A 27,363-nucleotide genomic window follows, 5' to 3' on the forward strand; every position below is an offset into this window, starting at 1 on the left:
AGTCAGAGCGAACTGCGACGGGTTTTTGACAGCCTCTTTCCCTACACGAACTATAGTGTATGTGTTAAAGGAAGTAATTCATACAGGCAGGTTGGTGCTGATGCGTGTACAACTTTTATCACGCGCCATGCAGGTTAGTGTTGATCTGCCCTCCCCCTCCTTGTTATATCTCCTGTTTCGACCTCTTCCTCATTGACCGTTGATACTATCTTTCTCATTTCTTGTTCCTTCGAAGGACGAAGCTATTCCAATTTTTCAATATTTTAAATCTTATTTATTTCAAGGGCAATTAGAATTACACCTTTATCACCTCAGTAGGCCTAAACTACTATTTAAAAAAATGATAGCATATATTGACGACATGATGCCGTGTGTTCTTTGCCAGCGCAACGTAGAACATCCATGAATTGTCTTTTTTATTCTGCAGCTTAAATGATGGAACACTGATTTTCCACCAAAGAGTATATTATCTTATGCGATTAACTCTCACTATTGAGAAAAAAAAAATAGACGGCATTACTCTATCCGAGTAACTCACACTATACTGTGTAGGTCAAGGGCAGAAATATCGCATAGAGTTAATCCCCCTTTGAATCACACTAGTGTAGCACTCTTGTTAGATACATCACGATCATATTGTGAATGATGACAAAAGCTTAATTCCAAATGTAAAATGATCCGTGAATTGAATCCAGCTTTATTGTTTTCCAAAGGGATACTCGAAAATATCGAATCCAATGCACATCAGGTGACATTGGTTAATAGAAGTTGAGAGTGGTCATTTCTCTTTAGAAACGGTCTTTTTGTCTTTTAATCTTTTGGTGGACAAGAAGAGTTTATGCTCATGTATCGTAACCAACTCCTCAAGAGGTCATGAAATAGTTAAGTGTCAACTCTTGTGAACCCTGTCAGTATTGACCATTTAATCAATTTACTTATATGCATGGGCCTCGTGGCCTGAAGATACTACGAAGGGGTTGAATACCCAAAGGTCGAAACTCCTGGAACACACTGTTCTTCCACATAGGGGAATTTAGTTGAATTGTCCGATTTTATGTACTTCTGTCTAAACAATTAATGGTGCCACATAATTTACCTTTTTGTTTCTTTACAATGGCGCTTGATTTCTGTCACTTCAGCTTTAATTATCTTATTTCTTTTAATTTGACGTCACTACAAAGTGCACCTACTATATTGACAACGAATATCTCATTCCAATAGCGCCGGGACGCCCTGTTGGTGTAATTGTGGTAGAAACTGCGTCTCTTAGGCTTACATTCAGCTGGGAGAAGCCACGATGCGGCGAGCGCCACGGACCAATTACCCACTACGAGTATGCTTTGACTGACACTGCTTCTGGCGTCGTCGTAGAGCAGAGAAATGCTTCAGTGGAACCGACGCAGGAGGTTACTACTCTAAGAATTCAGCAGCTCAAGGCTTTTCATTCTTACAGTTTCAAGGTCAGAGCGTGTAATTTTGATATCTGTGGAAGCTACAGTCCGGAGACCACGAGGAGAACAAAAAAGCCGAGTAAATTGACAACATTTCTTCTGTTATATACAATTTTATACTTAAAAAAAATTTTTTTTGATTTAGTTTTCATTTTTTCTTACTCTGTCCCATTTCTCGTTTTTACTCTCTCACACACACACACACAATGCATATCATGTGATGAAAAAGTTCCATTTTCTTTGTTTGATCATTTTAAGTCAAGCAGTAATGATTCAAAATGCTCACATCGTCGAGTACATTATTAATTACAATTAGTTGTCTCATCACAATAAACTTAAAATGACAGGATCTACGGAAATAAAATGCATGGAAGGACATAAAGAAAATAATTTATCAAGATGAATTTTGCCACCTGGTACCTAAAGAAAATGCAAAGTAAACATTAACTGATCATTTTCTATTTACAGGTTTTATATTCTTTAATAGTTTGATATACTTTTATTCATAGGTAAGACAGCGGAAATGAACTAAATATTTCGCCCTTTTTCAGGGTAAGAAATTGAACCTTAAACTATCAAACGCATGGTCTTCTTTAAGAGCTGCATCGTTGTTTTGGAGGTTTTCTGTTCGTATAATGATATCTCTGTTAGGGCAAATATAGTTTCAGCAAAAAAATGGAGAAAGGCTGAATAGAAGATATGGTATAGAAAAAAAAAATTTATCGCGGCATCTTTGTTGATCAAAATATAGATGTGAATCATAAACTTATAACTAAAGTACAGGACAGGCGTTGCTATATGTAAAAAAAAACAACAACTAAAAACAAAACAAAACCAAACGCTAAGTATTGTTATTCTTATTTGTCTGACAAAGTCCATTTTCCGATTGGGATAAACCGAAATACATACCCATGATTGCTGATCCTTGCTAATGTGTTTTAGAGTCTCCGGGACTGCCGACAAACGTAACTGTCCTGTCGGTGACAGAGACTGAAGCAATCGTCACATGGCAGCGACCAAATCCTCAGTACTTTACAATCACTGGCTACAATCTAACCTATGAGGCGATCGGTTGGCAGGATAAAGATCAGCCCAGGTTAACCATCAACGTCGCGTGTGAGGTGCTGTGCCAGGAGGTTATGCAGACAAAACTAAATGCACTGCATTCAGGAACATCGTATTCTTTACAGGTTTGCTTTTCTTTCACGATTCCAAAGCCCAATCCATACATGGATCCTTCTTAGTTGAACCTATATCAAAGCCCGTTTTGTATTCCAGTGCAAGTTTTAAATGAAAAGAAAGAGAGAGTTAATAATGAGAGAACAAAAGGGCAGAAGAATATTGCCTTGGAATCTAAACCTACTGATATTACATTTCAATTTACCCATTAGAATATATATCAATATTTGGTAGGCCTTGCAAGTGATAAGAGACAATCAATACAGTTCAAAGAAAACTATGGTAAAATGTTTTTTCGTGATCTACAGGAATATCTGCAAAAAGTGGAAAGTTATGGGAGCTTTATAAAGTAAATACTATAATCTGTGTTTTAACTTAAAAAGTTATGTCATAGCGATGCTGCAAAAATCGCTTGTGTAGCTTGTATATAGTCACTGAGAGGAACAGCACCTTTTTTATATAAGAAGTATAATTATACATAATTAAATACATATAAATGGGTATCATATTATACGTAAATGCATCTATATATTTTTTTTTCCTCCAAGATATATGACTCCAATGTTTTCTTTGCCAGAATATAACATAAAGGCACTTTTGAAAACGTTTCCCTTGTAGATTCGGGCCCTCGCCGACACCAATGAAGGGAGCCCAAGTGACCCCATCGTATGGACGACCCTGCATTTGACGAGTAAATACCAAGTAGTTTATAATCATTCTGTTACATGTCATGCCACTGTATGCTATCCGGCTGACGTACTCAGACAGGAATCGATCTCCTGGTGAATGGGAAATGTCTAAAATGGTGCAATAGCTGTATATTTGTTTTTCATTGACGTTCACTTGTTCTTATTTTAGATATTTCAGCTACTATTGTCCTGAATAGAATGTACTGTGAGGTTGCGAAAAGACCTCTGAGACTTAAAGCACGCGTTACCAAATAGGTACATATACATATCCCACAAAACATTACCCTGCTCAATTCATTGGCACATTAATTTCATTAGATCCAGCTAAGGCAAGTGGCTGGTTATTATTCAAAACTCGCTGCCCTGAAATGAATACCCACATAAGGAATTGAAGAATTGATTCGTTGGATAATCGAGCTTGGTTCTGCCTGAACCGTTCAGTCTCCGCGGCCGAGCAGTTTAGGCATTGGCATTGCATGCCAAAAACTCGGGCTGGATTCCTGGCTGAAACCAATTTTTGAACTTGTGCACTTTTTCAAAAAAGAAAGAAAAAGGAAAGAAAGAAAAAGATGTTGAAAATGGACGAACATTTAGAGGAATAATTATAATTTCCACACTACGCCGTTTTCTCTTTCCTCGTATCACACACACACACACACACACACACACACACACATATATATATATATATATATATATACATATAATATAATGTTTTACACATTTATGTACATTTGCTTGTAGGCAAGTCGGTATAAAGAGGATTCCCGCTGTTTCGCACCTCCAATACAGAATCCAATAGAAAAATTTGATAAAATTAGTGACGGTTTATCTATGTCGAAGTAACCCCCAGTCTTGTTATATTAGCCCCACCACCAATCACTCCAATGGCTGAACAACAACCATTTCAACCTGCCGACAAAGAAAACCTTCCCGGCAATAGCGGCGTATTACCTGCTGTGATAGGAGCCGTTGTCTTCCTTGCTGTACTCATGATAATCATTCTAGCGGCAATCATGTACAGGTATGTGGATAGCATAAAGAAAAAGTAGAGCTATTCTTTTTAGTCCTTTTCTAAAGTTTTTTAAGAGATAATGGACATTTTATTTTGATATTGTAAGTAGAGTGTGGTGTGACTTCACCTTCCATTTTTATTCAAATCTTGTCTTTCAAACTTTATGATATTATACATATATTATACATCATATAAGATTCTTATGAGATGCGGTCGGAGCGAGGAAATACGTAGATGATTCCTCCTCTCAGTCAAAAATAGATTCAAGTTGAACGGACTGTTTCAAATCAGTAATGTTGATTACAATATACGCCATCGTACCGGTTGTCTTAATGAGACTCAGAGTATGCGACTTGCGTGTTAAGAATAAAAGACTCAAGTATTTCCCACATTAGAACTAAATATAAATGTAGAAAGAGAATAGAAATAACCATGAACGCGATCACACACACATACAATTCTGTGTAAACAAATACTGTATGTCGCCTTTCAAATTGACCCATTGCTTAAAACGAGATATGTTGTACAATCGTTTGTCGTGTTCTGTATTTGCAGACGAAAAAGGAGAAAGAGATCAAGCACAACACCTATGGGCGAAACAGCCCGTGGGATGGAAACCTCAGGAGGGTCCCTAAAGATAAAAAATGAGGGGTATGTAAATCAACGTTTTGTTTTGCTTGTTTCACTTAAAATGAGTAAAAAGTAAATACAGAGCATATTCCTTTGGGTTTGATCGGCAGGACTTGTTTATTCTTTTCTCATAAACTCGTACATTGTAGTCTTCTTTCGGAAACCTTGACGTGCGGTTCCTCAACATCTCATTTGATTCCTTTATTCTTCATGTTGTTTATGCGCGACACTTTATTTGAATATGCCAGAATAGAGAAACCTCAATCAGTTTTCGAACAAACTCACTAAAAACATACCTTGAACTTTCATTCTTCTTACCGTACCCTGCGGTTTTCAGCAGCACAGATTGTTTATTCGTTGATCATATAACAATAACTTATATACAGTATTATTGCCTGTGACATGTAGGCCTACAACAGCTCATACGAGTTCTCAGATACCACAGACCAGCATAGAGAATGATTGCTCTTGCTCTTTGCTGCATACGTGATAGTTTGTCAAAGATATCACTATCATTAGACGTAGAAAATAGACCTTCATGATGCTACCTAATAATAATAGCTGTTCTGATTTTGTTCACAGGGCCGAGGGTAACAGCGAATCAATAGAACTCCATCACCCAAAGCAAAGAGGTAAGGTTGTCCTAGAAGTCAATATCTGTTCAAAAGAACAAAGATGGTTTGTGTGTGGGAGAGTAAAATACATGAGGACAGTTCGAGCATACATTATGTATTTCAATCGAAACTGACAAATGAAAATCCAGGTTTTGGTTATCGTCGCTCTATCGAATAAGCTCGTACTCCTTGCATATCCACACATAGACCGGGGGCCCAGAGCATTTATTCAGCTGAAAAGGGTCACACTTTTTGATGGTCTCATCATGTAAGGATGTGGCCAAGGGTCAATAAAATGAATTGCTGGCAAGTCACATCCTGTACCGTAAGCCTAGGGACCACAAAAAGGGACCCCGAAAAATGGATTTATTCAGCCGAAGGGGGTCACGGACAAAAGTTGGTGGATATTGTTCCTTTGGGTGTAGTTATCATGAAAACAGCAATGCCAGCTATTTTATCCTGTACGGGGCCCCAGACAGTAGCCCCAAAGGGTCCCACAAATATGGTGTTATTCAGCTGAAAAGGGTCACGGCTAATTTCTTTTGCAATGGAAGTAGTTCCCACCAGAGATATCCAAAACACCAATGCCAGCTATTTTATCATGTAAGGGGCCCTAGACAGTAGCCCCAAAGGGCCCCACCCCCCATAGGCCTACGTACAAACACACACAAACATTGATTTTATTCAGTTAAAAAGAGTCACGGCTAATTTCTTTTGCAATGGAAGGAGTACCAATCAGAGATATCCAAAACACCAAAGCCAGCTATTTTATCCTGCACGGGGCCCCAGACAGTAGCCCCAAAGTGCCCCACCCCCTTAGGCCATACGTACAAACACACACAAACATTGATTTCATTCGTGCAGCTGAGAAGAGTCACGGCTAATTTCATTTGCAATGGAAGGAGTACCCATCAGAGATATCAAAAACACCAAAGTCAGCTATGTTATCCAGTACGGGGCCCCGGACAGTAGCCCCAAAGGAGCTCCCCCCCCCCCCAACACACACACACACATTAGTTTCATTCAGCTGAAAAGAGTCACCGCTAATTTCTTTTGCAATGGAAGTAGTACCCATCAGAGATATCCAAAATACCAAATCCAGCTATTTTATCCTGCACGGGGCCCCAGTCAGTAACCCCAAATTGCCCCCTCCCCCCCCCCCCCCCCACACACACACATTGATTTTATTCAGCTGAAAAGGGTCATGGCTACTTTCTTTTGCAATTGGAAGTAGTAGGCATACTCATCAGAGATATCCAAAACACTAAAGCCAGTTATTTTATCCTGTACAGGGTCCCAGACTGTAGCCCCGAAGTGCACCCCCCCAACACACACACACACACACACACACACACACACACACACACACATTAGTTTCATTCAGCTGAAAAGGGTCACGGCTAATTTCTTTTTCAATGGAAGTAGTACCCATCAGAGATATCCAAAATACCAAAGCCAGTTATTTTATCCTGTATGGGGCCCCGCAGAGTATAGCCCCAAAACACGGGTAATTTCTTTTGCACTGGAAGAAGTACCTATCAGAGATATTCAACACACCAAGGCTAGTTATTTTATCCTGCACAGAGCCCCAGACAGTAGCTCCACAGTGTCCCATCCATTATACATGTACTGTGAATCAGCTGAAAATGGTCTTACAAATTCTTTTGTAAAGTTACTATCAGGGCCTACTGAACAGAGATATCACAAACACTAAAGCAAGTCATCTTATCCTGTAAACGGGGTCCCATAGGATACAGTAGCAAAACACTCAAGAAATTTGCAAAGGAAGCATACTTCTGTATAGTGCACAACCAAGATGACCATATTACGAAAACCAGTCATTTCATCTTGTACTGGGCCCAGATTACAGTAGCCATAATGTGCCCCTCCCCCACATAATTATTATGACATCATTTAGCTGAAAAGAATCATAGTTGTTTTTCTTTTACAATCGAAGTAGGCCTTAGTTTACATCATAGATACCCAAAACATCAAAGCCAGTTAGGTTTTCCCAGCAAATTTCGCACTTTTGTAGGTTCATTTGATAGAAGGTTCGAATTCGTAGAATGGGTATTCAAATTGGCTGGTACCCTACGTACATTCAAATTCGCCTTGACTTGCCGAAAAGGGTATTTCAGTCATTAAATTTCGCGAAAGACAGTCAAATTCCAAACGTGTTCATTCAAATTCAAATCATGCTGCTTCTTTGTTTCAGATCATTTTAGCATGTCTTTCTATGTGTGTTTTCGTTTCATCTATAAATTACTGTTATAAAGCAGTAAAAGTATCATATTTCTTATCTAGTATAACTGGATTTGGTTGTTCTGTAACCAGAATGGTAACGCTCCTTCTCTTTCATATACATGTCATTATAGGCCTATACGTGTACCAGTAATGCAGATTAACTTCATTTCTTATAGCCATGACAGCACAATCGATACAGACGTATATCTCTAGAAGACATAGAAAGAATTATTTAAAAAAAAAAAAAAACATTTGAGGATCATAACCTTGACTTCTTGGAACTGGCCGACCGCTCGTAATAAAGGGGTCGTAACGGCCAGATAATTTGTGGCTTCTTACTTCTTTGGATTCAAAAAGCACGTTAAAAAAATGGTGTCAAAGTCTCTTAAACGAATACGAAAACATGAAATGCTATGATGCTTACAAAACAATAACTACGACGAAAGAAAATAAGGAAAGAGGCCAAGCATGAACATATCTGTTTAATTGACTGCAGAACATGTTAAATTAGATGGCCAGAAATCAATTTGAATGAACGAGCGCAGCATGTAATCACGGGACTATATCATTATGAATTTATGAATGAACGGATAGTGGAATGGTACTTCTCTTATATATGGATTTCAGTTGAAAAAGTATTATTTAGAATAAGGTTAGAGGTAATGTGAATGTTTCAAAATAAATTTGAATGAAGAGATTAATATGACATTGAGCTACCATGTCATCTAGGCGAAATTTTTGTTAAGTTTAATTCAACATTAAAGAATTCGATTAAAAGAGGTGCGATATTAGCCCGGATGCAGGGCCCTTGACAGGTATAGCCCCAAGGTATTCCCACCCCATATGAATTAATTGTTTTTAGGTGAAAAGAGTCATGTATGCCTATTTTCCTTGGCAGTGGAATTAACAGCTGAGATACGTAAAACACAAACCCATCCAGTTAAGGGGCCCCCAGCCAGTAGCTGGAAAGTGCTCCCGTATTATTTTATTCTAAGTGAAAAGAATCACTGCTATAATTTCTTTTGCAATGGAAGAAGTACTCAAGGAGGTATCTAAAACACCGAAACCAGTTACTGTATATAGGTGTACGGGGCCCCACGGAGTGTTCCTAAAGTGTCCCCACATGTAATTCCACTATCAAGATCTGCATCCCGATCTATTCAATCTGTCAGATCGGGAGAGAGCGGCAAAAGTGTACGGGGACCGGGAGCATCGTAGCAGCAGCGTTTGGGTGATGGGGTTGGATCTGGCAATTTTACAGATCGGGAAGAAATTTTGAACTGGTTCAAAATTTCTTCCTCATCTCCCAATCAAGATTGACCTATTTTGAATCGTAGCTCAAACGGGGAGAGAGCAGTGACAGTGTAAATACCGCGGGATGAGCGTTACAATTTCAGGTTTTTCTGACCGTAGTAACAGCGGCACAAGAACGGGACATATAGTCTAAAGTAGACACCGACGACATGGTCCCGCTGCTGCGCCGCTTTCTTGATCAAAGCACGACCGTCCCGCTTTAACGACGCTCTCACTAAGTTCTCTACTCTCGTATAAAATCAAGGCCTGTTCCTACGACGCTTCATTCCTGCTTCGATAACGCTGTTGGCCGCTTTAGCTACGCTGTTCCTACGCTTTCCCAGACTCAATTATGCACGTCTTCCGCTCTCGCCGCTCTAAAATCGAACGTAGCCGATACGCTGGAAAATGTTTGCCAGAACAGCAAAACTGATGATGATGAGGAGGACGCGTTGTCGTTGTCGCGAAAATGAAGACGAAGGAGCGCATATTTAAGAATTGCTGATGCAAACAATAAAGAGAATAAACCAAAACACTTTGGAGCTACTGTACGGGACCCCGTGCAGGATAAAATATCTGACTTTGGTATTTTGATATCCGATGGATACTATACTTCCATTGCAAAATAAATTAGCCGTGACCCTTTTCGGCTGAATGAAACCAATATGTGTGTGTGTGTGTGTGTGTGTGTGTGTGTGTGTGTGTGTAGGGGGCACTTTGGGGCTACTGTCTGGGGCCCCGTACAGGATAAAATAACTGGCTTTAGTGCTTTGGATATCTCTGATGAGTACTACTTCCGATTGCAAAAGAAAGTAGCCGTGACCCTTTTCAGCTGAAGAAAATCAATGTATGTGTGTGTGTGGGGGGGGGGGGGGAGGGGGAGGGGGTAAGGGGGCAATTTGGGGCTACTGTCTGGGGCCCCATGCAGGATGAAATAACTGGCTTTGGTATTTTGGATTTCTCTGATGGGTACTAATTCCATTGCAAAAGAAATTAGCCGTGACCCTTTTTCAGCTGAATGAAACTATTGTGTGAGTATGTGTGTTGGGGGGGGGGGGGCACTTTGGGGCTACTGTCTGGGGCCCCGTACAGGACAAAATAACTGGCTTTGGTGTTTTGTATGTCTCTGATGGGTACTACTTCCATTGCAAATGAAATTAGCCGTTACTCTTATCAGCTGAATAAAGTCAATGTGTGTGTGTGTGTTTGTACGTAGGGCTTATAGGGGGTGGGGCACTTTGGGGCTACTGTCTGGGGCCCCGTGCAGGATAAAATAGCTGGCTTTGGTGTTTTGGATATCTCTGATTGGTACTCCTTCCATTGCAAAAGAAATTAGCCGTGACTCTTTTTAACTGCATAAAATCAATGTTTGTGTGTGTTTGTACGTAGGCCTATGGGGGGGGGTGGGGCCCTTTGGGGCTACTGTCTAGGGCCCCCTACATGATAAAATAGCTGGCATTGGTGTTTTGGATATCTCTGATGGGAACTACTTCCATTGCAAAAGAAATTAGCCGTGACCCTTTTCAGCTGAATAACACCATATTTGTGGGGCCCATTGGGGCTACTGTCTGGGGCCCCGTACAGGATAAAATAGCTGGCATTGCTGTTTTCATGGTAAGTACACCCAAAGGAACAATATCCACCAACTTTTGTCCGTGACCCCCTTCGGCTGAATAAATCCATTTTTCGGGGTCCCTTTTTGTGGTCCCTAGGCTTACGGTACAGGATGTGACTTGCCAGCAATTCATTTTATTGACCCTTGGACACATTCTTATATGATGAGACCATTAAAAAGTGTGACCCTTTTCAGCTGAATAAGTCTTCTGGGCCCCCGGTCTAACATATGCACACACGCATGAAGTTTATGCATGGATATATTTATTTCATATTGCCCATTTACACTTGATACATGATCATTTGCACAAAAGGATGTTTGGGCAAAATTTGATAGTTGGACTGAACAGCTGAACATTACGTGCAAACCATCAATAATGATTTTAATCTAAATCTATCGACCGCCGTATTGAGATATTTTGCTGCTTAACTTCCTCTTCATTTTCTAGTAAATAATTGCTATTCTGACATCAATATCAGCTTCATGTAATATGTACCTTTTCTCATGATTGTAGATATGAGTGATGACCGATCCTCACAACCCTCATTTTCCTCATGCGAGTCGCTGGACGGTAAGCAGGCTTCGACTGCCCCTGGCACGGCGGGAACCTCGATATACGAAAACGTAATGACTGAAAGCAACAAGCCCCAGCCCATTCCCGTAGGTGAGCTCGGCCATTATCTCTCGGAGAAGAATTCGGGAGGTCTGTTCGACTTAAAAGCGGAGTATCAGGTAAGATGTTGCCAATCTACTCTACAAAAGCGCTTCTGTTTAATACAGCTTTACTCATATTCAAGTTTAATGCAACGAATACAGTAAGGATCAGTCAAATCAGGCGTAAAATAAGAACAATAGATTGTAACACTAGTTATATCACAAAATTCTCACAGCAATGGCGATTATAATCGACAATTTTCCGGCCTTATCTTTTTACAAGTATTCGGGTTAATTTAAGGGTCGTCGTAGGGTTTAAGGCTTGGTTTGATGTGAGACGGACAACAGGCTGTTTTAACCTAATCTTCTTTTTGACTCAATTTCCCTGACTTAACCAAACATTTCACCTACCGAAGGTTACAATCATTGCAAATACCGTTGATGTATTCATCACTTGTGTGCTGAATTATTCCTATTAGGTTCTCATCAGCCTTATTCTAGGACATTAATTGAATGTAGGAACTTCCCACACTAATTATTGTCATTCAAATTGCATTTAATAGAACGTATAAGAAGCTGATGATAGATTTTGAGAATAGTGTTCAAAGTCTATATGATTCGTTGGCACAGAGTCTTCCCTCGGAGCAACTACATCCCTGGGATGTGGCGGCTAAAGAAGAGAACCGGACGAAAAATCGCTTCATCAACATTCTTCCATGTAAGTATAGATACCACGTTTTCTTTCTACAAACGGTTTATGGGACTAGTTCTATCTTATTTTTTTCCACATCAATTCGACGATATTATTTGGTAATCATCTTCGAAATTGTTTTGTGAGAATTTCGAGATAGGTATTATTTGTCATGCATTGTCATCGCGATATATGTTTCAGCCTCGCTCTATTTTGTAGCCAAAAAAAAAAAATGAAAATCAGCTGCAGTCGTGATATCGCATATTTTCACAATAAAGGAATATAATTGTATGTAGAAAATAAGGAATGTAAATACATGTGTACATGCTATGCTGTAGTAATGATACATTCTATAGAATAAAAGTGATGCTTTTTGTAGGAAGCTTACAAGTGTACTGTGACGTCTGTCATGAAAATCACTGCCTCTATGAAGGCAAAAACAATCATTTAGCAATATATCTATTTTGAAAGGGATAAAATTGTGTCCCTCAATTTCGTACCCACAGACGACCATTCTCGAGTGGAATTGACTCCGAAAGAAGGTGATCCATCCTCAGACTACATCAACGCCTCTTTCATTGACGTAAGTCATTCCTTTTTGTCGGATAATCAAGCTTAACTGATGGCACAGTTACTTCCATTAAATCTTCTTGGCTACTTATGCTATGACGTTCATGTCTTCTAAGTTTCAATGATGTTTTAATTTTCACATGTTTTCACAGACAGTGATTATTGAATAGAACGACATTCATATCACCTTACGTCTTTCCTATATATTCTTTGCGGCAAACAAACAATCATGTTCTTGGTCGATAATGTAGGAATTAAAATACTTTTCTCCTAAGAGTCATTGAAATAGAAATTGAGGGATCCATTATGTTGACATTTCACGTCAAGTAAGGAAGTTAAGCGAAGACCAATATAAGGGTCAACGAAAATCTTGTTCGCTTTTACACATCTCCTTTCATTACACTGATAAACAATATTATGGCTTTCAAATAAATGTTTTGTCAATATATATATGACAAAGCTGGATAAGACCACTTCATTTGTTTCGTTACTCTCTATCTCTTAAAGCTAAGTTGATAATGGTGTTGTTTTGCATATTATGGCTGTATTAATGTTTATGTTTTCTCACCATTCCAAGGGCTACAAGTCTCCTGGAAAGTTTATTGCTGCCCAAGGTAAGATTCAGTTCTATATATATATATATATATATATATATATATATATATAACAATTAGGAGGCATTGACATGCACGAGTCCGGTCTCAAATGAATCGGAGACGGGCATAATACTGGTGTGTCAAATTTTCATTTTTTCTTCTAGGATGCGAGCATACCTTTTCTGCCATTTTGGGTGAAATGACTGTAAGATGTCGTTTTTCCCCTCTCAATCTGAATTAATAACAATATACCATTATAAAGGCATTAATTTGTAGCATGTGTTCTTTGATTTACAACTTTTGACCTCTTTGAAAGGTTCAATTCAAGATGTATATTTTCTAATATTTCACTCGGCGTTTCTAAAGGTCCGAACGTGGCTTCCCTGGAGGACTTCTGGCGAATGATATGGCAGTATGGCTGTGGTAAAATCGTCATGCTAACCAACTTGGTCGAAGGCAAAAAGGTATGATAATCTTATTTTTGACTTCTATCCATATTGGCAGAAATGTACATTTCTTTTCCCTCAATCTCTGCCAAAAACCACTGTTAAAAGGACATCAAAATGAAAATTAATCTACAATGTTTGAAACACGCGGGTTGAAATCTTGTAACGCGTTCCTTTTTCATCCTATACGTAGCGCCTCGTTAGAAGTTTTAACAGAAATTATTTCTGGACACCATTGCTTTCATTACCCCCAAAATTGATGGCCTAATCTGAGATGATATTAGTGACAGTGACGCATTTAGGACTATCTATGAAATTGACAGCCTGAGATCTCTCCTAAAATTGATACTTGATGTTTACAGTTGAAATGTATACTTTATGATCAGACCTAATATTAATATCGTAATGGTAATGACATGATTGATGGATGCGTTATATCATAATTTCACCATCACCGTGGGAAAGCTGAATAAGCTAGCACTTTGTGATATCCCGAAATGTTGGAAATACCTTGCGGTAATTAAGATAAACATTATATCACCTTTCACGAAGTGCTTTCGTACACAGTGGGAAGTATGAAGTACGTAAATTTGATGCATGGTTTTTTACATTCTCTGAAACGCCATTGCACTAATTCTTTCAGCCTTATGATAACGATTCACATAAAGCTCTATTTCGACTAAAATGTAACTCGTCTTGCACTTATTTTCTCTAAAATTTCAGAAGAAATGTGAGAAATACTGGCCAGACGAAGCCATGACTTATGGCAACATCCACGTTGTGCTGGTAAAAGCCGAGATTCACCCTGATTATGCAGTCAGGACTTTCAACGTCACGGTAAGCAGGCAAATATTATGCGTTGAGAAGTTTTAATTATACATCTAATTAAAACAAAATCACTGCAACATCCAATGCTGCGCTGGAGAATCTGTGAACATTTCAACGAGACAAAATAAAGATTAAAGTCATACATAAATATGGATCTGTTTCGCTGCATTTCCTTATTGATGTGAAGCATAATTGTTTGGCTTGAACATTCCTTACGTGTAATTTCACACGACGTTGATTAATTATTTCTACAACATCGCTGTAAGAAAGGTGCCAAGGCGAAATAAAAGGAAAGATAAAACAAGTATACCTCCTCTTCTTTCCATCCTGTCCATGAGGACATCGTCTTTTTCTTTGTTTCTTCATTCTTCCAAAATGTTCCATTGGTTCATCAGCGCGATGACATTCAGAGAGAGTTAGTTCAGTACCACTACACAGCCTGGCCAGATATGGCCGTTCCCGAGTACACGGCACCACTCATGACATTCATCCAAGTTACAAGGCGTCTCGATCGGATCCCAACTGTGGTTCACTGCAGGTGAGCTTATAAGGCTACATTTGCAGAATGTTGCACGCCTTGAGGTGTAGACATATTACGATTTTGTTCCCACTTTGATTAAATATTGTTTGGTCAAACTGGGCAAATCAAGTGGGTAACGAATACACTGACAGAAGTAGAGGTACTCAGTATGCATCTGTCGAATTTTGATGCGGTGGGTACATTGCCATTTTTCAGTGTGCTTCTTTATGCCACGCTTAATTCAAAGCCAAAGACCAAAAGGGTAAGCGCTACTTGCTTTGCAGCAGGGACTTTGACATTTTGCATGACACTTGCCTGGCTCATCAAATTCGTTCAGCCTAATGCCAATAGCGCACCCCAGAAATGGCAATAGCCTTCTACCCTAGCGTACCTAAGCAATATATTGATTACGGATGATTAGATTAGCCAAATACAAAAAAAAAAAAGATTTAAAGTATCGAGGATTACAATGGCAAAGGTATAGAAGAACATTTTGATATAACTAAATGATGTTTCAACAGCTCCACCTACTTACTAGAGTAACGTAAAACTACGCAGAAGTGCAAAAAAGGTCTGTATTTGCAAAAATCCAACAATAGTGGACAAGGTATACACAAGTAACTTCAAGATCTCTTATCTGAATTTGCAATGATGAGAACAACCTCCACGAGAAACTATCGGCAGGGCGATCTGTGACTGCGTGGTTTTTTTTTTTTTTTTTGTCTGTCTGTTTGCTTGGTTTTTTTTTTAACCTCAACGGCATTTTAATATTATCATTATACCCAGCTGGGAAACGTGATACAAAATATCGTGATGTGATGAAATGAATCAAACACAACGTAGCTTCAAGAAACTTTGATGAACAAGTATGATTATTAAATTTTTGCCGAACGACATGTGTCTATTATGTGTTATATATTTCCAGTGCTGGTGTAGGCAGAACGGGCACGTACATCACATTAGACGCCATGTTGGACCAGGTGAAACATGAGCGAAAGGTGGATGCCTACAACTTTGTCTCTGGTTTAAGGCAATGCAGGTTCAAGATGGTCCAAGTTGTGGTAAGGTGTTTGCTAAATTCCTAAAATCGATTCGGTCGGCTGTTGTCGTTTGTTGTAAATTATATATAAATTATGTATAGGTCCAATATATTATGTTCCATGCAAAAAAAAAAAAAAATTGAAGACAATGTTTCCAAACTTGATTAATATATATATATATATATATATATATATATATATATATAATTATGTTTGTGTGCTTGTGTTTGTGGGTGTGAGTGTCACGTCATGTGGAAATTATTAGTCGATCGTTTTTCAGTGTCTGTAATTTCGAATATTTATGTCATCATAAATTGAGCCATTAGTCCTCTGAATTATACCATAATGGTATGTGAACATGACACAACTGAGGTATATCACACTAAATACATGTATGTAGGAGCAATACAAGTTCATCTACAACGCCCTTCTCGAGAGCCAGACGTGCGGAGACACTCGAATCTACCCCGACGCCTTCCCGGCCCGATACGCCGAGTTGATTGCCACCGATCCACGGACTGGATCCTGCCCCATGGCTCAGGAATTCCGGGTAAGATCACCGAGATCAGATGAGGGATAACTAAAGAAGTTACCTAAGAAAATAACGAGCATCCGAATAAAGACCTCTGTTTCCTGACGTAATTTCCTTACCTTTTTTATCCAATGGAAATGGAAACAAAAGCTTTAAAATGATTTAAATTGTAAAGCTCATACGTGGCACTGACACCTTTTGGTAGAGAGATCTGACATTTCCCGAGATTTTATTTTACTTTTTAAAAAAGAAAATTTTAGTATTGGTTTAGGTTATGTATTTTTGTTTGGACCCGGCGGCACTGAATCAGACAGTGCGGCTCCGGGTGATGCTTCAAAAGACTAAGCGACCAATCCAAAATTTATTATGAGTCTATCTTATAATGTATTTGATATTCCCGTTTCTTGCATAGCCCCTTCCCATAGTGGAAGTAACGTCCAAACGTATTCCTCACTGTATAACCCCTTTCACTGGAATCAAGCCATCAAATTTTCCCCTTCTTTCCGCTGAATAGCACTCTGCACTCGAAGGCCATTACAATTAATGCCAAAAAGTCGTGCACATATAACTTCCAACCAGAAACCCACTTATTAGCTTGTCTTGGGAGGAGTTGCCTTGTTTTCAATATCAACGTGTGGATATAAGGCAGATTGTTTGATTTCTTTTCAATCATTTAGATAGGCATTTTAAAAGTGTTTCGTCACTTATCTGTTAGAATGCCTGGGAAAAAAAGCAATTTTTTTTTTGCTGATGAAAGCAGGCGAGTGAAATGGAGTCTACATTCCATGATGACCGAGATGACTATGATGCAATATACCTAAGTCTGTCAGTGGTAATCACCATATTTCCATTCACCTGACTGTGAAGTGTTTGGTCTAGGACTTCCTCTCTCTCTCTCTTACATTGGGCACATATTCCCCTCACCTACAGCTTCTTGATGCCTTCTCTGTCCATCCGAAGAAGACGGAAACTATTGGCGCCAGAAGTCAACTCAACTCAATGAAGAATCGCTACAAGAACAAACTTCCAAGTATGTATCATACAATGTACAATGCACGGCAATTTAAAGGGAAGTTACGATTCAGATAAAGTTAGTCTGAAAACAAGGAGTGGTATTGTGCTAGCACAACAGGGAAAATTTGATCAAAATTTGATAAAAATGAGGAAATTCCATAACATGACTTACAACTTGCCTTATAGTTTGCACAAGAAATCTTGAAATTCTCAGTTGTTGTTTTTTTCCCCAAACTCAGATTGATATTATGCCCAACTCTCAAATGCTGTAGCTGACTGAATGCGATTTTCGAATTATTTCAGCCGACGATAACATCACTTTTTGTACGGTTTGACAGAAAAAAAAATGAACATTTCATCATCTACATTTTGTACACGATCAATAGGATATTGAGAGGCGTTAATATCATGAGCTCACTATTTGCGTGTTCATATTATGACCTACTGTTTCCTAGACTGGCAGCCCATCATTATATTTATTTACGTCGATGAAGGGCAGTTTATCAATTCACGCGGAAAAAAAAATAACAACAGCGCAACAACAGATAGGCAAGAATCATAAATTTGAATGAATATGCAGTACCCGCTGCCATAAGAACTCAGAATCACCACTGGATATCGGACGGATATTATGACGTATGATAGAGTGGTTTGATGGATACGACTCGTGTCTAGCATTTAAGAGGTATGTATGTATGCTCCCAAAATGTATCTCGGCTATACTCCAAATAATCGGTGCTTATGTCAACCATGACAACTTGTCCATCAGTTGCGATTCTACAATTTTATCAATTACCATGTTGTCAATACCAAAAACTCTATGAACAAAGAAGATCACTACGGCGATAAGACAAAATGTCTTATTCAAACAATGTGGAATGTATCTGTCTCTTGTCTAAAATGGTCTACACTTCAGTCGACAGGATGCGGCCTTACCTCATGACTCAGATTGACGGCTGCACGGACTACATCAACGCCTCTTTCCTTCCGGTAATGTGATATAACTCCGTAGACCTTAGTACCCGTGTTAAAATCTTACCATGCATTTAACAGTCATGTTCTCTGTAACCATGACTTTTTGTAACAACCTGTACCATGTCTGGATACTGTATTTAATATCATATCTTATACCAAAGGTCCCAATTTTCACTTTTATCACGCTACGTAATGACTCGTCACTCCTTGGGAGTGGGGATGGCTGTGGAAGTATTACTAGTCTTGTTTGGATTGTATATGTACTTGAGATTTTGATTAATCTTATTTCTATATCTGTCATCTAATTCTATCATTCTACTTAATTGATCTTGACAACAAGGGTCGTTAATCAAACTTTCAATTGAGGTTTTGTCCCAATTTTCTTCCATCCAATATAACTACCCAGGAAAATATCAAACGATAATACATTGAATATGAGATACTAGAGATACATCTACTTTGACGAAATGTCTGCAGCGATAAGCAATACCACTCGTGTGTTCGTCAGTTATAGTTTTACCTTTTTGCGTGTATAGTAATTTCCATTTGAATTTGCAAACATGACGTGGGGAAGTATTTCCAATAAGTATTAAAGTGCAAACAGCGTTTTACGTTTATCTGAGGAAAAGAATTACCTGGAACCATGAAACCATAATTGTATTAAAATATAGTCAACATGATAAATAACGTTATCATTATTTTGTACATTAATATTCCTGTTATTTTCATTAATTGTCATTTTCTATGATTATCTCTATTTTACAAGATATGAATGAAGACAGTGTTAACATAAAACAAGATTTTAAGCTTGTCGTCACTACTCACAGCGATTGTCGGCTCACATTCGATTTTTCTCCTTAAAACTTATCCAGGGCTTCAAACACAAAAATGAGTTTATAGGGACCCAGACACCACTGCCGGAAACCGTGGTAGATCTCTGGCGTCTGGTGGTAGACTACAAGGTCACGTGTATCCTTATGCTGCACGGAAGTTCCAAGGACAAGGTGAACACCCATTCATATCTCTGATTGTGGTACTTTGGAAAAAAGAGAAATCAGTAGCCTTGGAGTTTAACAAACCAAATAGGACGAAATCAGTCACATATTCTTGCCAAATTCGTCTAGTCATTCACTCTTATATGATTATAAACTATATTTATTATACTTAGGGATATCTTTGTATCTCTCTTCCCCTTTTCTTGATTCCATCTCCAGCCTTTATAAACACAATGAAATTAGGTGTGTATCCTGGGAGAAATCATGTATGCAGAAATCAAAACTTAATTTAAAAATGGGTGTTGTCAAACTTCGGGAATTCAGTGATTTAGGAAATCGTCTTTGGAAATGTGTAGGTATAAATAAGCATAGATATAAATGCATAGATAATTTTTCGTTGAAATCATACTCTTTGCGACATCTTTGTAAAATAAAAATAAAAAATCTTATCTTAGTGTAAAATCGACCCATGTGGTACAAATGTACTCATCAGCTTTGTCAACCAAACTTTACCGCTATGATGAATCTGAGTATACAGCATTTAAGAAATCCACCAAAAGACCGATCCTTGCAGCTGATGTCGATCTTTCTCTCTCACAACAGTCATTTGCTTCGTATTTTCCCGAGAAGGGGAGCCAGAAATACGGGCCATACACTGCCACCCTCTTGAGTAAAGAGAATCTCAATCACATCACCTGCAGATCGATACAGGTTGTCAAAGACGATTCTAAGGTAAAGCCTCATCGAATTTCGTGTTCGTAAATCTTCAAGTAGATTTTAGTATCTCAGAAATGACATGTACGTTTCTGAAAATTTTGATTACTTGAACTGGTTCTCTTACGTCTTTGCTGTATGTAACAATGGAGATAGTAAGGATTTTAGAAGAATGGCAAAAAGAGGAAGTTGAGAATATGAAAAGATGACAAAGAACACACAATATGAGTGATGAAGGCCCTGAAATACAAAGGGAAGGGGTGAACATGGTGAATAAGAAAAATTCCAAGTGGAGGTGAAGTCGTGGTCTGTTGACAGCACAGTGACTTTTCAAACTTCATAAGGTCTTAGGTTCAGGCTGTGCAATGGAACTAATTGGCTTAGCAAGACACTCAATCCACATCACTCTACTCTACCCAAGTGTGCAAATGGGTAAAATACAGCAAGGAAGGGGAGGCTTGGTGATTGAGTTTGGGTAAAACTTCTTAAAAGGAAACAAGAGTTCAAATCCTGGACCCAGGTAAACCACAAGACGCGATTAATTGGACCACCACACCTTAATATCTTCAAAAGTTGACATAGCATCTCATGTTCCGTAGTCCAGATTGGTACTCGTGATACTCGAATTAATGATTATCAAGGGAGATGCACAATTTCAGTGTGGCGTGTATCCCGCAGAAAGTACATGAAGTGCACCAGCTTCAGTTGAAGTCATGTCCAGTGCAGGCCGAGCTGCCGTCCTCCATTCAAGACGTCTTGGAGTTGTACGAGCAGCTCACCAAGGCGAGATGTAGCGAGGAAGACGGGGATAGTCCTGGACCAGTTCTCGTTCACTGCAGGTAAGAAGAATTCCACCATGGTTTTCAAGAGTATTCAAATCTCGTCTTGGTGTGCTCATCTTGATTGATAAAAACAGACAGCTCGCTCTCTCAGCAACGGCGTAAATCCGTAGGAGTGGGGGATGATTGGCGATAGTCACCATCACCACAATTACAAGCCCATAACCGGACCGGCGCAGCCTTTTTTTTTTTTTGGGGGGGGGGGGGGGGGGGAGCTTGGTGCCCCCCCCCCCCCCCCCCCCCACATCAACTTTACAAGGATCGGATGTCCCACGCTTTTGCATGAAATATAAAGTGGGAGGAAAGTGGCAGCAAAAATATGAAGACTTTTTGTTCTTGTTGTTGCCTTTTTTTTTTTTTTTGCTTGTCAGATGACTTTCGACGGAAAATCAGACATTTTTTGTTTTTGAAATATCTGTGAGAGGGAGCGGAGCGACCGAACGGGGGGAGGGTGTGTGTGTGGGGGGGGGGGGGGAGTATCCCTCTCCAACACGAGGAAGATTTTGCATTTTCAGACCTGAAATTCAGCGATCTGGGGGGCATTTCATGAAACGTTTTGGTCGGATATTTTTCTGACAAACTGTTACAAGCTATCAAAATCCTTGCATCTGATTGGCTAAGAGCAAATTTGTCCGACAACTTTATGGGACAAAATGCTTCATGAAATTCCCCCCCCCCCCCTGGTGTTTGTTTTTTTGTTTTTGTTTTCTTTAAAAAACAATAAGAAAATGAAATATTAACAATATATTATTGAATGACTAAATCGTGGTATTTCAGCTCTTGCTCCGCCTGTGCAACATCACTGTGAAGACCTACTAAATAGTGGGGCCTATCACCGGCGGAAAGACAGGATTTGATTTTACGGGAGCGGTTATGCGAGGGAGCGTTTTACAGTCACAGTGACATTTTACAGTCCAAACACTGCCGTTTGTAACTATATTCTTCGCTTTGGAAATTAAGGGGGGTGCAACTGCTGTAAATCACTGGCAGCAACATCAGGAGAATGGCATAGCGATTAAATGCGAGCGAGTGGAGCGAGCGGAGCTTGAAAATGTTGACATTTTACAGTCTAAAAACTGAAGTTTGTAGCTATACTTTTTCGCTTTGGAAATTAAGGGGGGGGGCACACCGGGCGCAACTGCTGTCAATCACTGGCAGCAACATCAGGAGAATGGCATAGCGGTTAAATGCGAGCAAGCCAAGCGAGTGAGCTTGAAAATTTTGACATTTATACAGTCCTAAAACTGCCGTTTTTGGCTGTATTTTTTCGCTTTGGAAATTAAGAGGGCGCACCGGGCGCAACTGCTGGCAGTTACTGGCAGCAACATCAGGAGAATGGCATAACGATTAAATGCGAGCGAGCGAGGCGAGTGAGCTTGAAAATTTTGACATTTTACAGTCCCAAAACTGCCGTTTGTAGCTATACTTTTTCGCTTGGAAATTAAGGGGGGCCGCACCGGGCGCAACTGCTGTCAATCACTGGCAGCAACATCAGGAGAATGGCATAGCGATTAAATGCGAGCGAGTGGAGCGAGCGGAGCTTGAAAATGTTGACATTTTACAGTCTAAAAACTGCCGTTTGTAGCTATACTTTTTCGCTTTGGAAATTGAGAGGGGGGGGGGGGGGGGCGCACCGGGCGCAACTGCTGTCAATCACTGGCAGCAACATCAGGAGGATTTCATAGCGATTAAATGCGAGCGAGTGAAGCGAGTGAGCTTGAAAATTTGGACATTTTACAGTCCTAAAACTGCCGTTTTTGGCTGTATTTTTTCGCTTTGGAAATTAAGCTAGCGCACCGGGCGCAACTGCTGGCAGTTACTGGCAGCAACATCAGGAGAATGGTATAAACGATTAAATGCGAGCGAGCGAAGCGAGTGAGCTTGAAAATTTTGACATTTTACAGTCTAAAAACTGAAGTTTGTAGCTATACTTTTTCGCTTTGGAAATTAAGTAGGGCCGCTCCGGGCGCAACTGCTGTCAATCACTGGCAGCAACATCAGGAGAATGGTATAGCGATTAAAGGGTGTGTACAGTTCTGGTTGAGGTGAGGACTTAGCTTTTAACGTTTTGCGAGATATTCAGAAACCACTCTATGATATGTCAAAAAGCATGCAATTCTAAGGAGTATCAAAAGCTTATTTTGATGAAAATCGGTTTTGAAATGGCTGAGATATCAAAAACAAGGTGAAAGAAAGAGATCCTAATAAAAGTGTGGTATGTCGCCTTTTATTATTATCACTTTTTTGGGATATCTCGGCCATTTGAAAACCAATTTTCATCAAATAAACGTTGAATCCCTCATAAAATTACATGCTTTTTCATATTACATAAGAGATTTCTCATTATTTTACTTGGGAATGTTCAAAATATGAATTCCCACCTCAACCATTACTGTACATTCCCTTTAAATGCGAGCGAGCGGAGCGAGCGAGCTTGAAAATTTTGACATTTTACAGTCTAAAAACTGCCGTTTGTAGCTATACTTTTTCGCTTTGGAAATTAAGGGGGGGGGGCGCACCGGGCGCAACTGCTGTCAATCACTGGCAATAACATCAGGAGAATGGCATAACGATTAAATGCGAGCGAGCGGAGCGAGCGAGCTTGAAAATTTTGACATTGTACACTCCAAAAACTGCCGTTTGTAGCCATATTTTTCGCTTTTGTTTGTCCCACTTTATTGGGGAACCATCCCCCCTCCCCCATCGACGCCTCTGCATATGAGGGAGCTTTTGTTAAGTCAAAGATCTGCTGCACACTCTTTTGATAAATTAGGGAAATATACGTCAATCTCAAAAGTGTACAAAGTCTATCGAAAGGGATCCAGTATAGCGGCAGCGGAGCTTTTGCATGTTTATGATTGCAATTGAACGATCTGGTGCATAGTTCTGGCGGTATTTGGACAAGTTTTCATTAAGAAAGTTCGAGATTTGTCCTCATCTCTGGAAGTGTCATCACTCACTGTCGTTTCTAACGAATGATTCAGGAAATGGAGGGGGTTCAATAATGGCGATATAGTTTTTGTTATTGTTTGTTTGTTTGTTTGTTTGTTTTCGTACATATTTTCTAGATGGTCCCCACTCGCGTCATAGCATGTTTACATGTAGGCCTATACTATTTTACGTTGTCAACGTCTGAGCTATACCTTAGAGTGTATGTCGATGTTACTTTTTTCGCGAGCGAGCGAAGCGAGCGAGCGCTTGAGAAAATTATGTAATTTTGTATACATTTTCCTACAAGATAGAATACTGTTCAGCTCTGTTACCTGTCTGAAGGCCGGCGTACAAACGTCATGCAATATGCCAAAATTGATACAATCGCATTTCTGCTTCCTCCATTTTTTCCCAAAATTCAGGGGGGGGGGGGGAATGATTGTACAGGCCATCCCCCCTCCTCCATTTCAGGGGGGGGGGGGGGGATATATCCCCCCATCCCCCCGGGATTTACGCCCATGTCTCTCAGGAAAATCCTTCCTACAGACATTGCAGGCGGGGGGGGGGGGGGGGGGGGGAGGGGAGGGGGTAATTCGATGAACCATCACGGTCAAAATTTTACACCAGTAATCTCGTAATTCTGAACAAAAAAGTGAATAATTGACGTGACAAGTCATAACAAATCTTCATATGTTGAAAGACAAAAATGAAGATCCCCAGCGCTCCAATACAAGCGGCAAGTGGTGGTATTTTGATTTGCCATCTCACAGGGTATAGGATTTAGCCGTTTTACTTTGAAATTTCTCATTCTCAGAATGAACGATATATTCTTAAAAAGATGTAATATCTTTTATTCATCACAACAGAATTCCAACTACCCATTACTGGATAGAAAGGATAGAAAGGCCGGACAGTATTTCAATATAGAATCTTTTCCCTTACATGTTAAGAGCCTTACGCATTAAATCGTCCTGCTACGCCATGAGCTCATACTCACAAGAATAATCGAAATTCAAATGCAATTTCGACACTCCTCTGAAAGAACGAAAAAGTAGGCACATTCCTGACCAAAGGGAATCGCATGTTATCCGTGGTTATTGACTTTTTAGTGATGTGCTTCTTTTCTAAAAAATATTTGCAATATCTAGAGACGGAGAGGGCGTGACAGGTATGGTGTGTGCTCTGTTTGCCGTGCTGGAGCGACTTAAAGCAGAACGTGTTGTCGACGTGTTTCAGGCTTGCAAGAGACTACGAGCCATTCGCCCTGGTGCTGTAACCATGGTAACTTCGTAGAAGGAATTGTGATATATCCATCGTTTGCCTGAAATTAAACACTACATTTCCCGGTTCTCTGTTTGTTGGGGTTATTTACTTACAGTTTGGAATACTACATGCACAGATGATAATGTTGACAGTGAGAAAGCTACTTCCTTAAAAGATATGAATGTATTATAAGGGTCCCAAATAAACTTATTCGTGTGATGAAAAATGAATTGTGCCACAAAATACTTTAAGAAATGTATATTTTGCCAAACGTTACCATTATATTTTTACCACCATGTGTGTTTTAGGGGAAGGGCTGCAGTTATTGAAAAAAAAAATAAAGTGACTGTCAAATGTTATTTATATATATCATATTATCACACCAATAAACTTCCAAATTTCATGCATTTCTCTGAAACTGTGCATTTTTTAATTTGTCTATTAACCTACTCATTAACCTGACGCTGAACACTGGCGTATCTTTCAATCCGCAGAAACAGTACGAGTTCATCTACAAGGCGGCGAGGACACAGCTGGATTCTGACTCCATCTATCAAAACGTGTAAATAGAACCAACACTGATCGGCTGCAATCATTTCGTTGATATCTGAAAGACTCATAGTAGAAATGCTAATTGTTTGTTTGTCTGGTGAGTTTCATTTAATTTCTTTGATATATATGTAGTTTGTACGGAGAGTGTGTTGCCCACTGAAAGTGGAAGCACGGCTGAGAAAGCGGAATGGCGCCCTCTGTCGATAGTCCTGTAGACAATTTTGTCACTCACGTGAACCCTTTGTGTGCTTTGAGTGCCAGTTGTCATTGATCACCTTATAATATCGTGCATAGAGTCCACAGTCCCTGTCGCAGAAAGTGTTTGCGCTTTAAATACTCAAATTGCATTAAATTAGTGCCCGAGACACACGTGGGGGACTTTTAAGTCATGGTGCAGTCTAACATGTCGGCTATTTAAAGTCAAAAACTAGTACAAAACATATGTTGTATATAGTTTATTCTCAAGACTCCTACAACGGATAATTTCGCGATAGTTACCCCAATTGCCACCAACGTGAGACTTTGCTATCCACACTATGATTCTTGCTAATCTCCCTGCTCCGATTTAGAAATTGTGACTGAAATAATATTCTTATGGAAATGTAGGCCTACTTTCCTGTCTTCTATGAAGCTATTATGTGCATGTTTCTACATTCCGTGTTTATTTTAGGGGTTATTCAGTTATTGTGCATTCCGAAATCTTCCCATTGGGCAGTGGCCATTTACATAACTTGATGAATTATGTTCTATCAATATTTTGTTTCGGCTCTGCCAGCTTAATCTGTGAAACCGTCACAAAGAATTATGCCTATTAAAGATCAGTGATTTGCATCTGACAGTCTGACTCGTCTCGGTTAAACACTCAATATGTTATAGTGGTTTGGTATTGTTCTTATGTGTTGTTTTCTTTGAAACTACATGTGCATTAAGACTGTATTGTATTTCTAGCCAGGAGCACGAGGAGTAGACTATTACTCAGTGCTATGCAGAGCTGATTTAAATGAATTGTTTGTTTTCTGGAACTTATTCCGAACTGCCTTGGTGCTTTAATACCCAGACTCGACGTCATTATCAATGCAAGACATATAGCGTTGTGTTATATCAACTCTCCTGTATAGAATTACGCCTATAGATATGAAATTTAATTGATAATCATCATAACAGTGTGAATTATAATCATGTTGACATTAGTTGTCAATCATATTATTAGAATGGCATCAATATGCTGGTTTCACATTTTGTTTTTTATTTGTTTGTTCGGTTATGGTTATTTTTTATTTTTTTTTTTTTTTTTTTTTGGGGGGGGTAATTGAAATGGAGAAACTACTAATAATTATATCCCTTGATTTATACGCAGATTAGAAATTTTAAAAAGCAGAGCTCTTTGGGTGAACAGTGCTGAAGGAGGGATGGGGTAGCCCCAGCAGATAACACTCCTAGACCATGTTAGACTGTGGTTAAAGCGGAAGAACG

At 39.4% G+C, this 27,363-nt stretch overlaps 1 protein-coding gene across 1 annotated transcript; it reads left to right on the forward strand.

Moving 5' to 3' along the window:
- Nucleotides 1–127: 127 nt before the first annotated feature.
- LOC139734900 (receptor-type tyrosine-protein phosphatase epsilon-like) lies at nt 128–25,904 on the forward strand. The gene is made up of 20 exons (XM_071645680.1): nt 128–133; nt 1,182–1,530; nt 2,394–2,587; nt 3,249–3,321; nt 11,245–11,462; nt 12,015–12,102; nt 12,582–12,658; nt 13,223–13,259; nt 13,608–13,705; nt 14,411–14,524; nt 14,911–15,053; nt 15,961–16,096; nt 16,476–16,625; nt 17,538–17,637; nt 18,538–18,611; nt 19,469–19,600; nt 20,195–20,323; nt 20,984–21,144; nt 25,224–25,356; nt 25,833–25,904. The coding sequence occupies exons 1-20, from the start codon at nt 128–130 to the stop codon at nt 25,902–25,904; spliced, it is 2,484 nt and encodes an 827-aa protein (XP_071501781.1).
- The last annotated feature ends 1,459 nt before the right edge of the window (nt 25,905–27,363 follow it).

This window comes from Diadema antillarum, unplaced genomic scaffold (assembly GCF_040938485.1).
Source record: "Diadema antillarum isolate AM-2024a unplaced genomic scaffold, OU_Dant_1.0 seq00000550_RagTag, whole genome shotgun sequence".
Lineage (NCBI taxonomy): Eukaryota > Metazoa > Echinodermata > Echinoidea > Diadematoida > Diadematidae > Diadema > Diadema antillarum.

Coding starts and splice junctions, on each gene's coding strand:
- LOC139734900 (XM_071645680.1), top strand. Junction 11,463..12,014: donor ACTTAAAAGCGGAGTATCAG/GTAAGATGTTGC, acceptor TCGTTGGCACAG/AGTCTTCCCTCGGAGCAACT. Junction 12,103..12,581: donor CTTCATCAACATTCTTCCAT/GTAAGTATAGAT, acceptor TCGTACCCACAG/ACGACCATTCTCGAGTGGAA.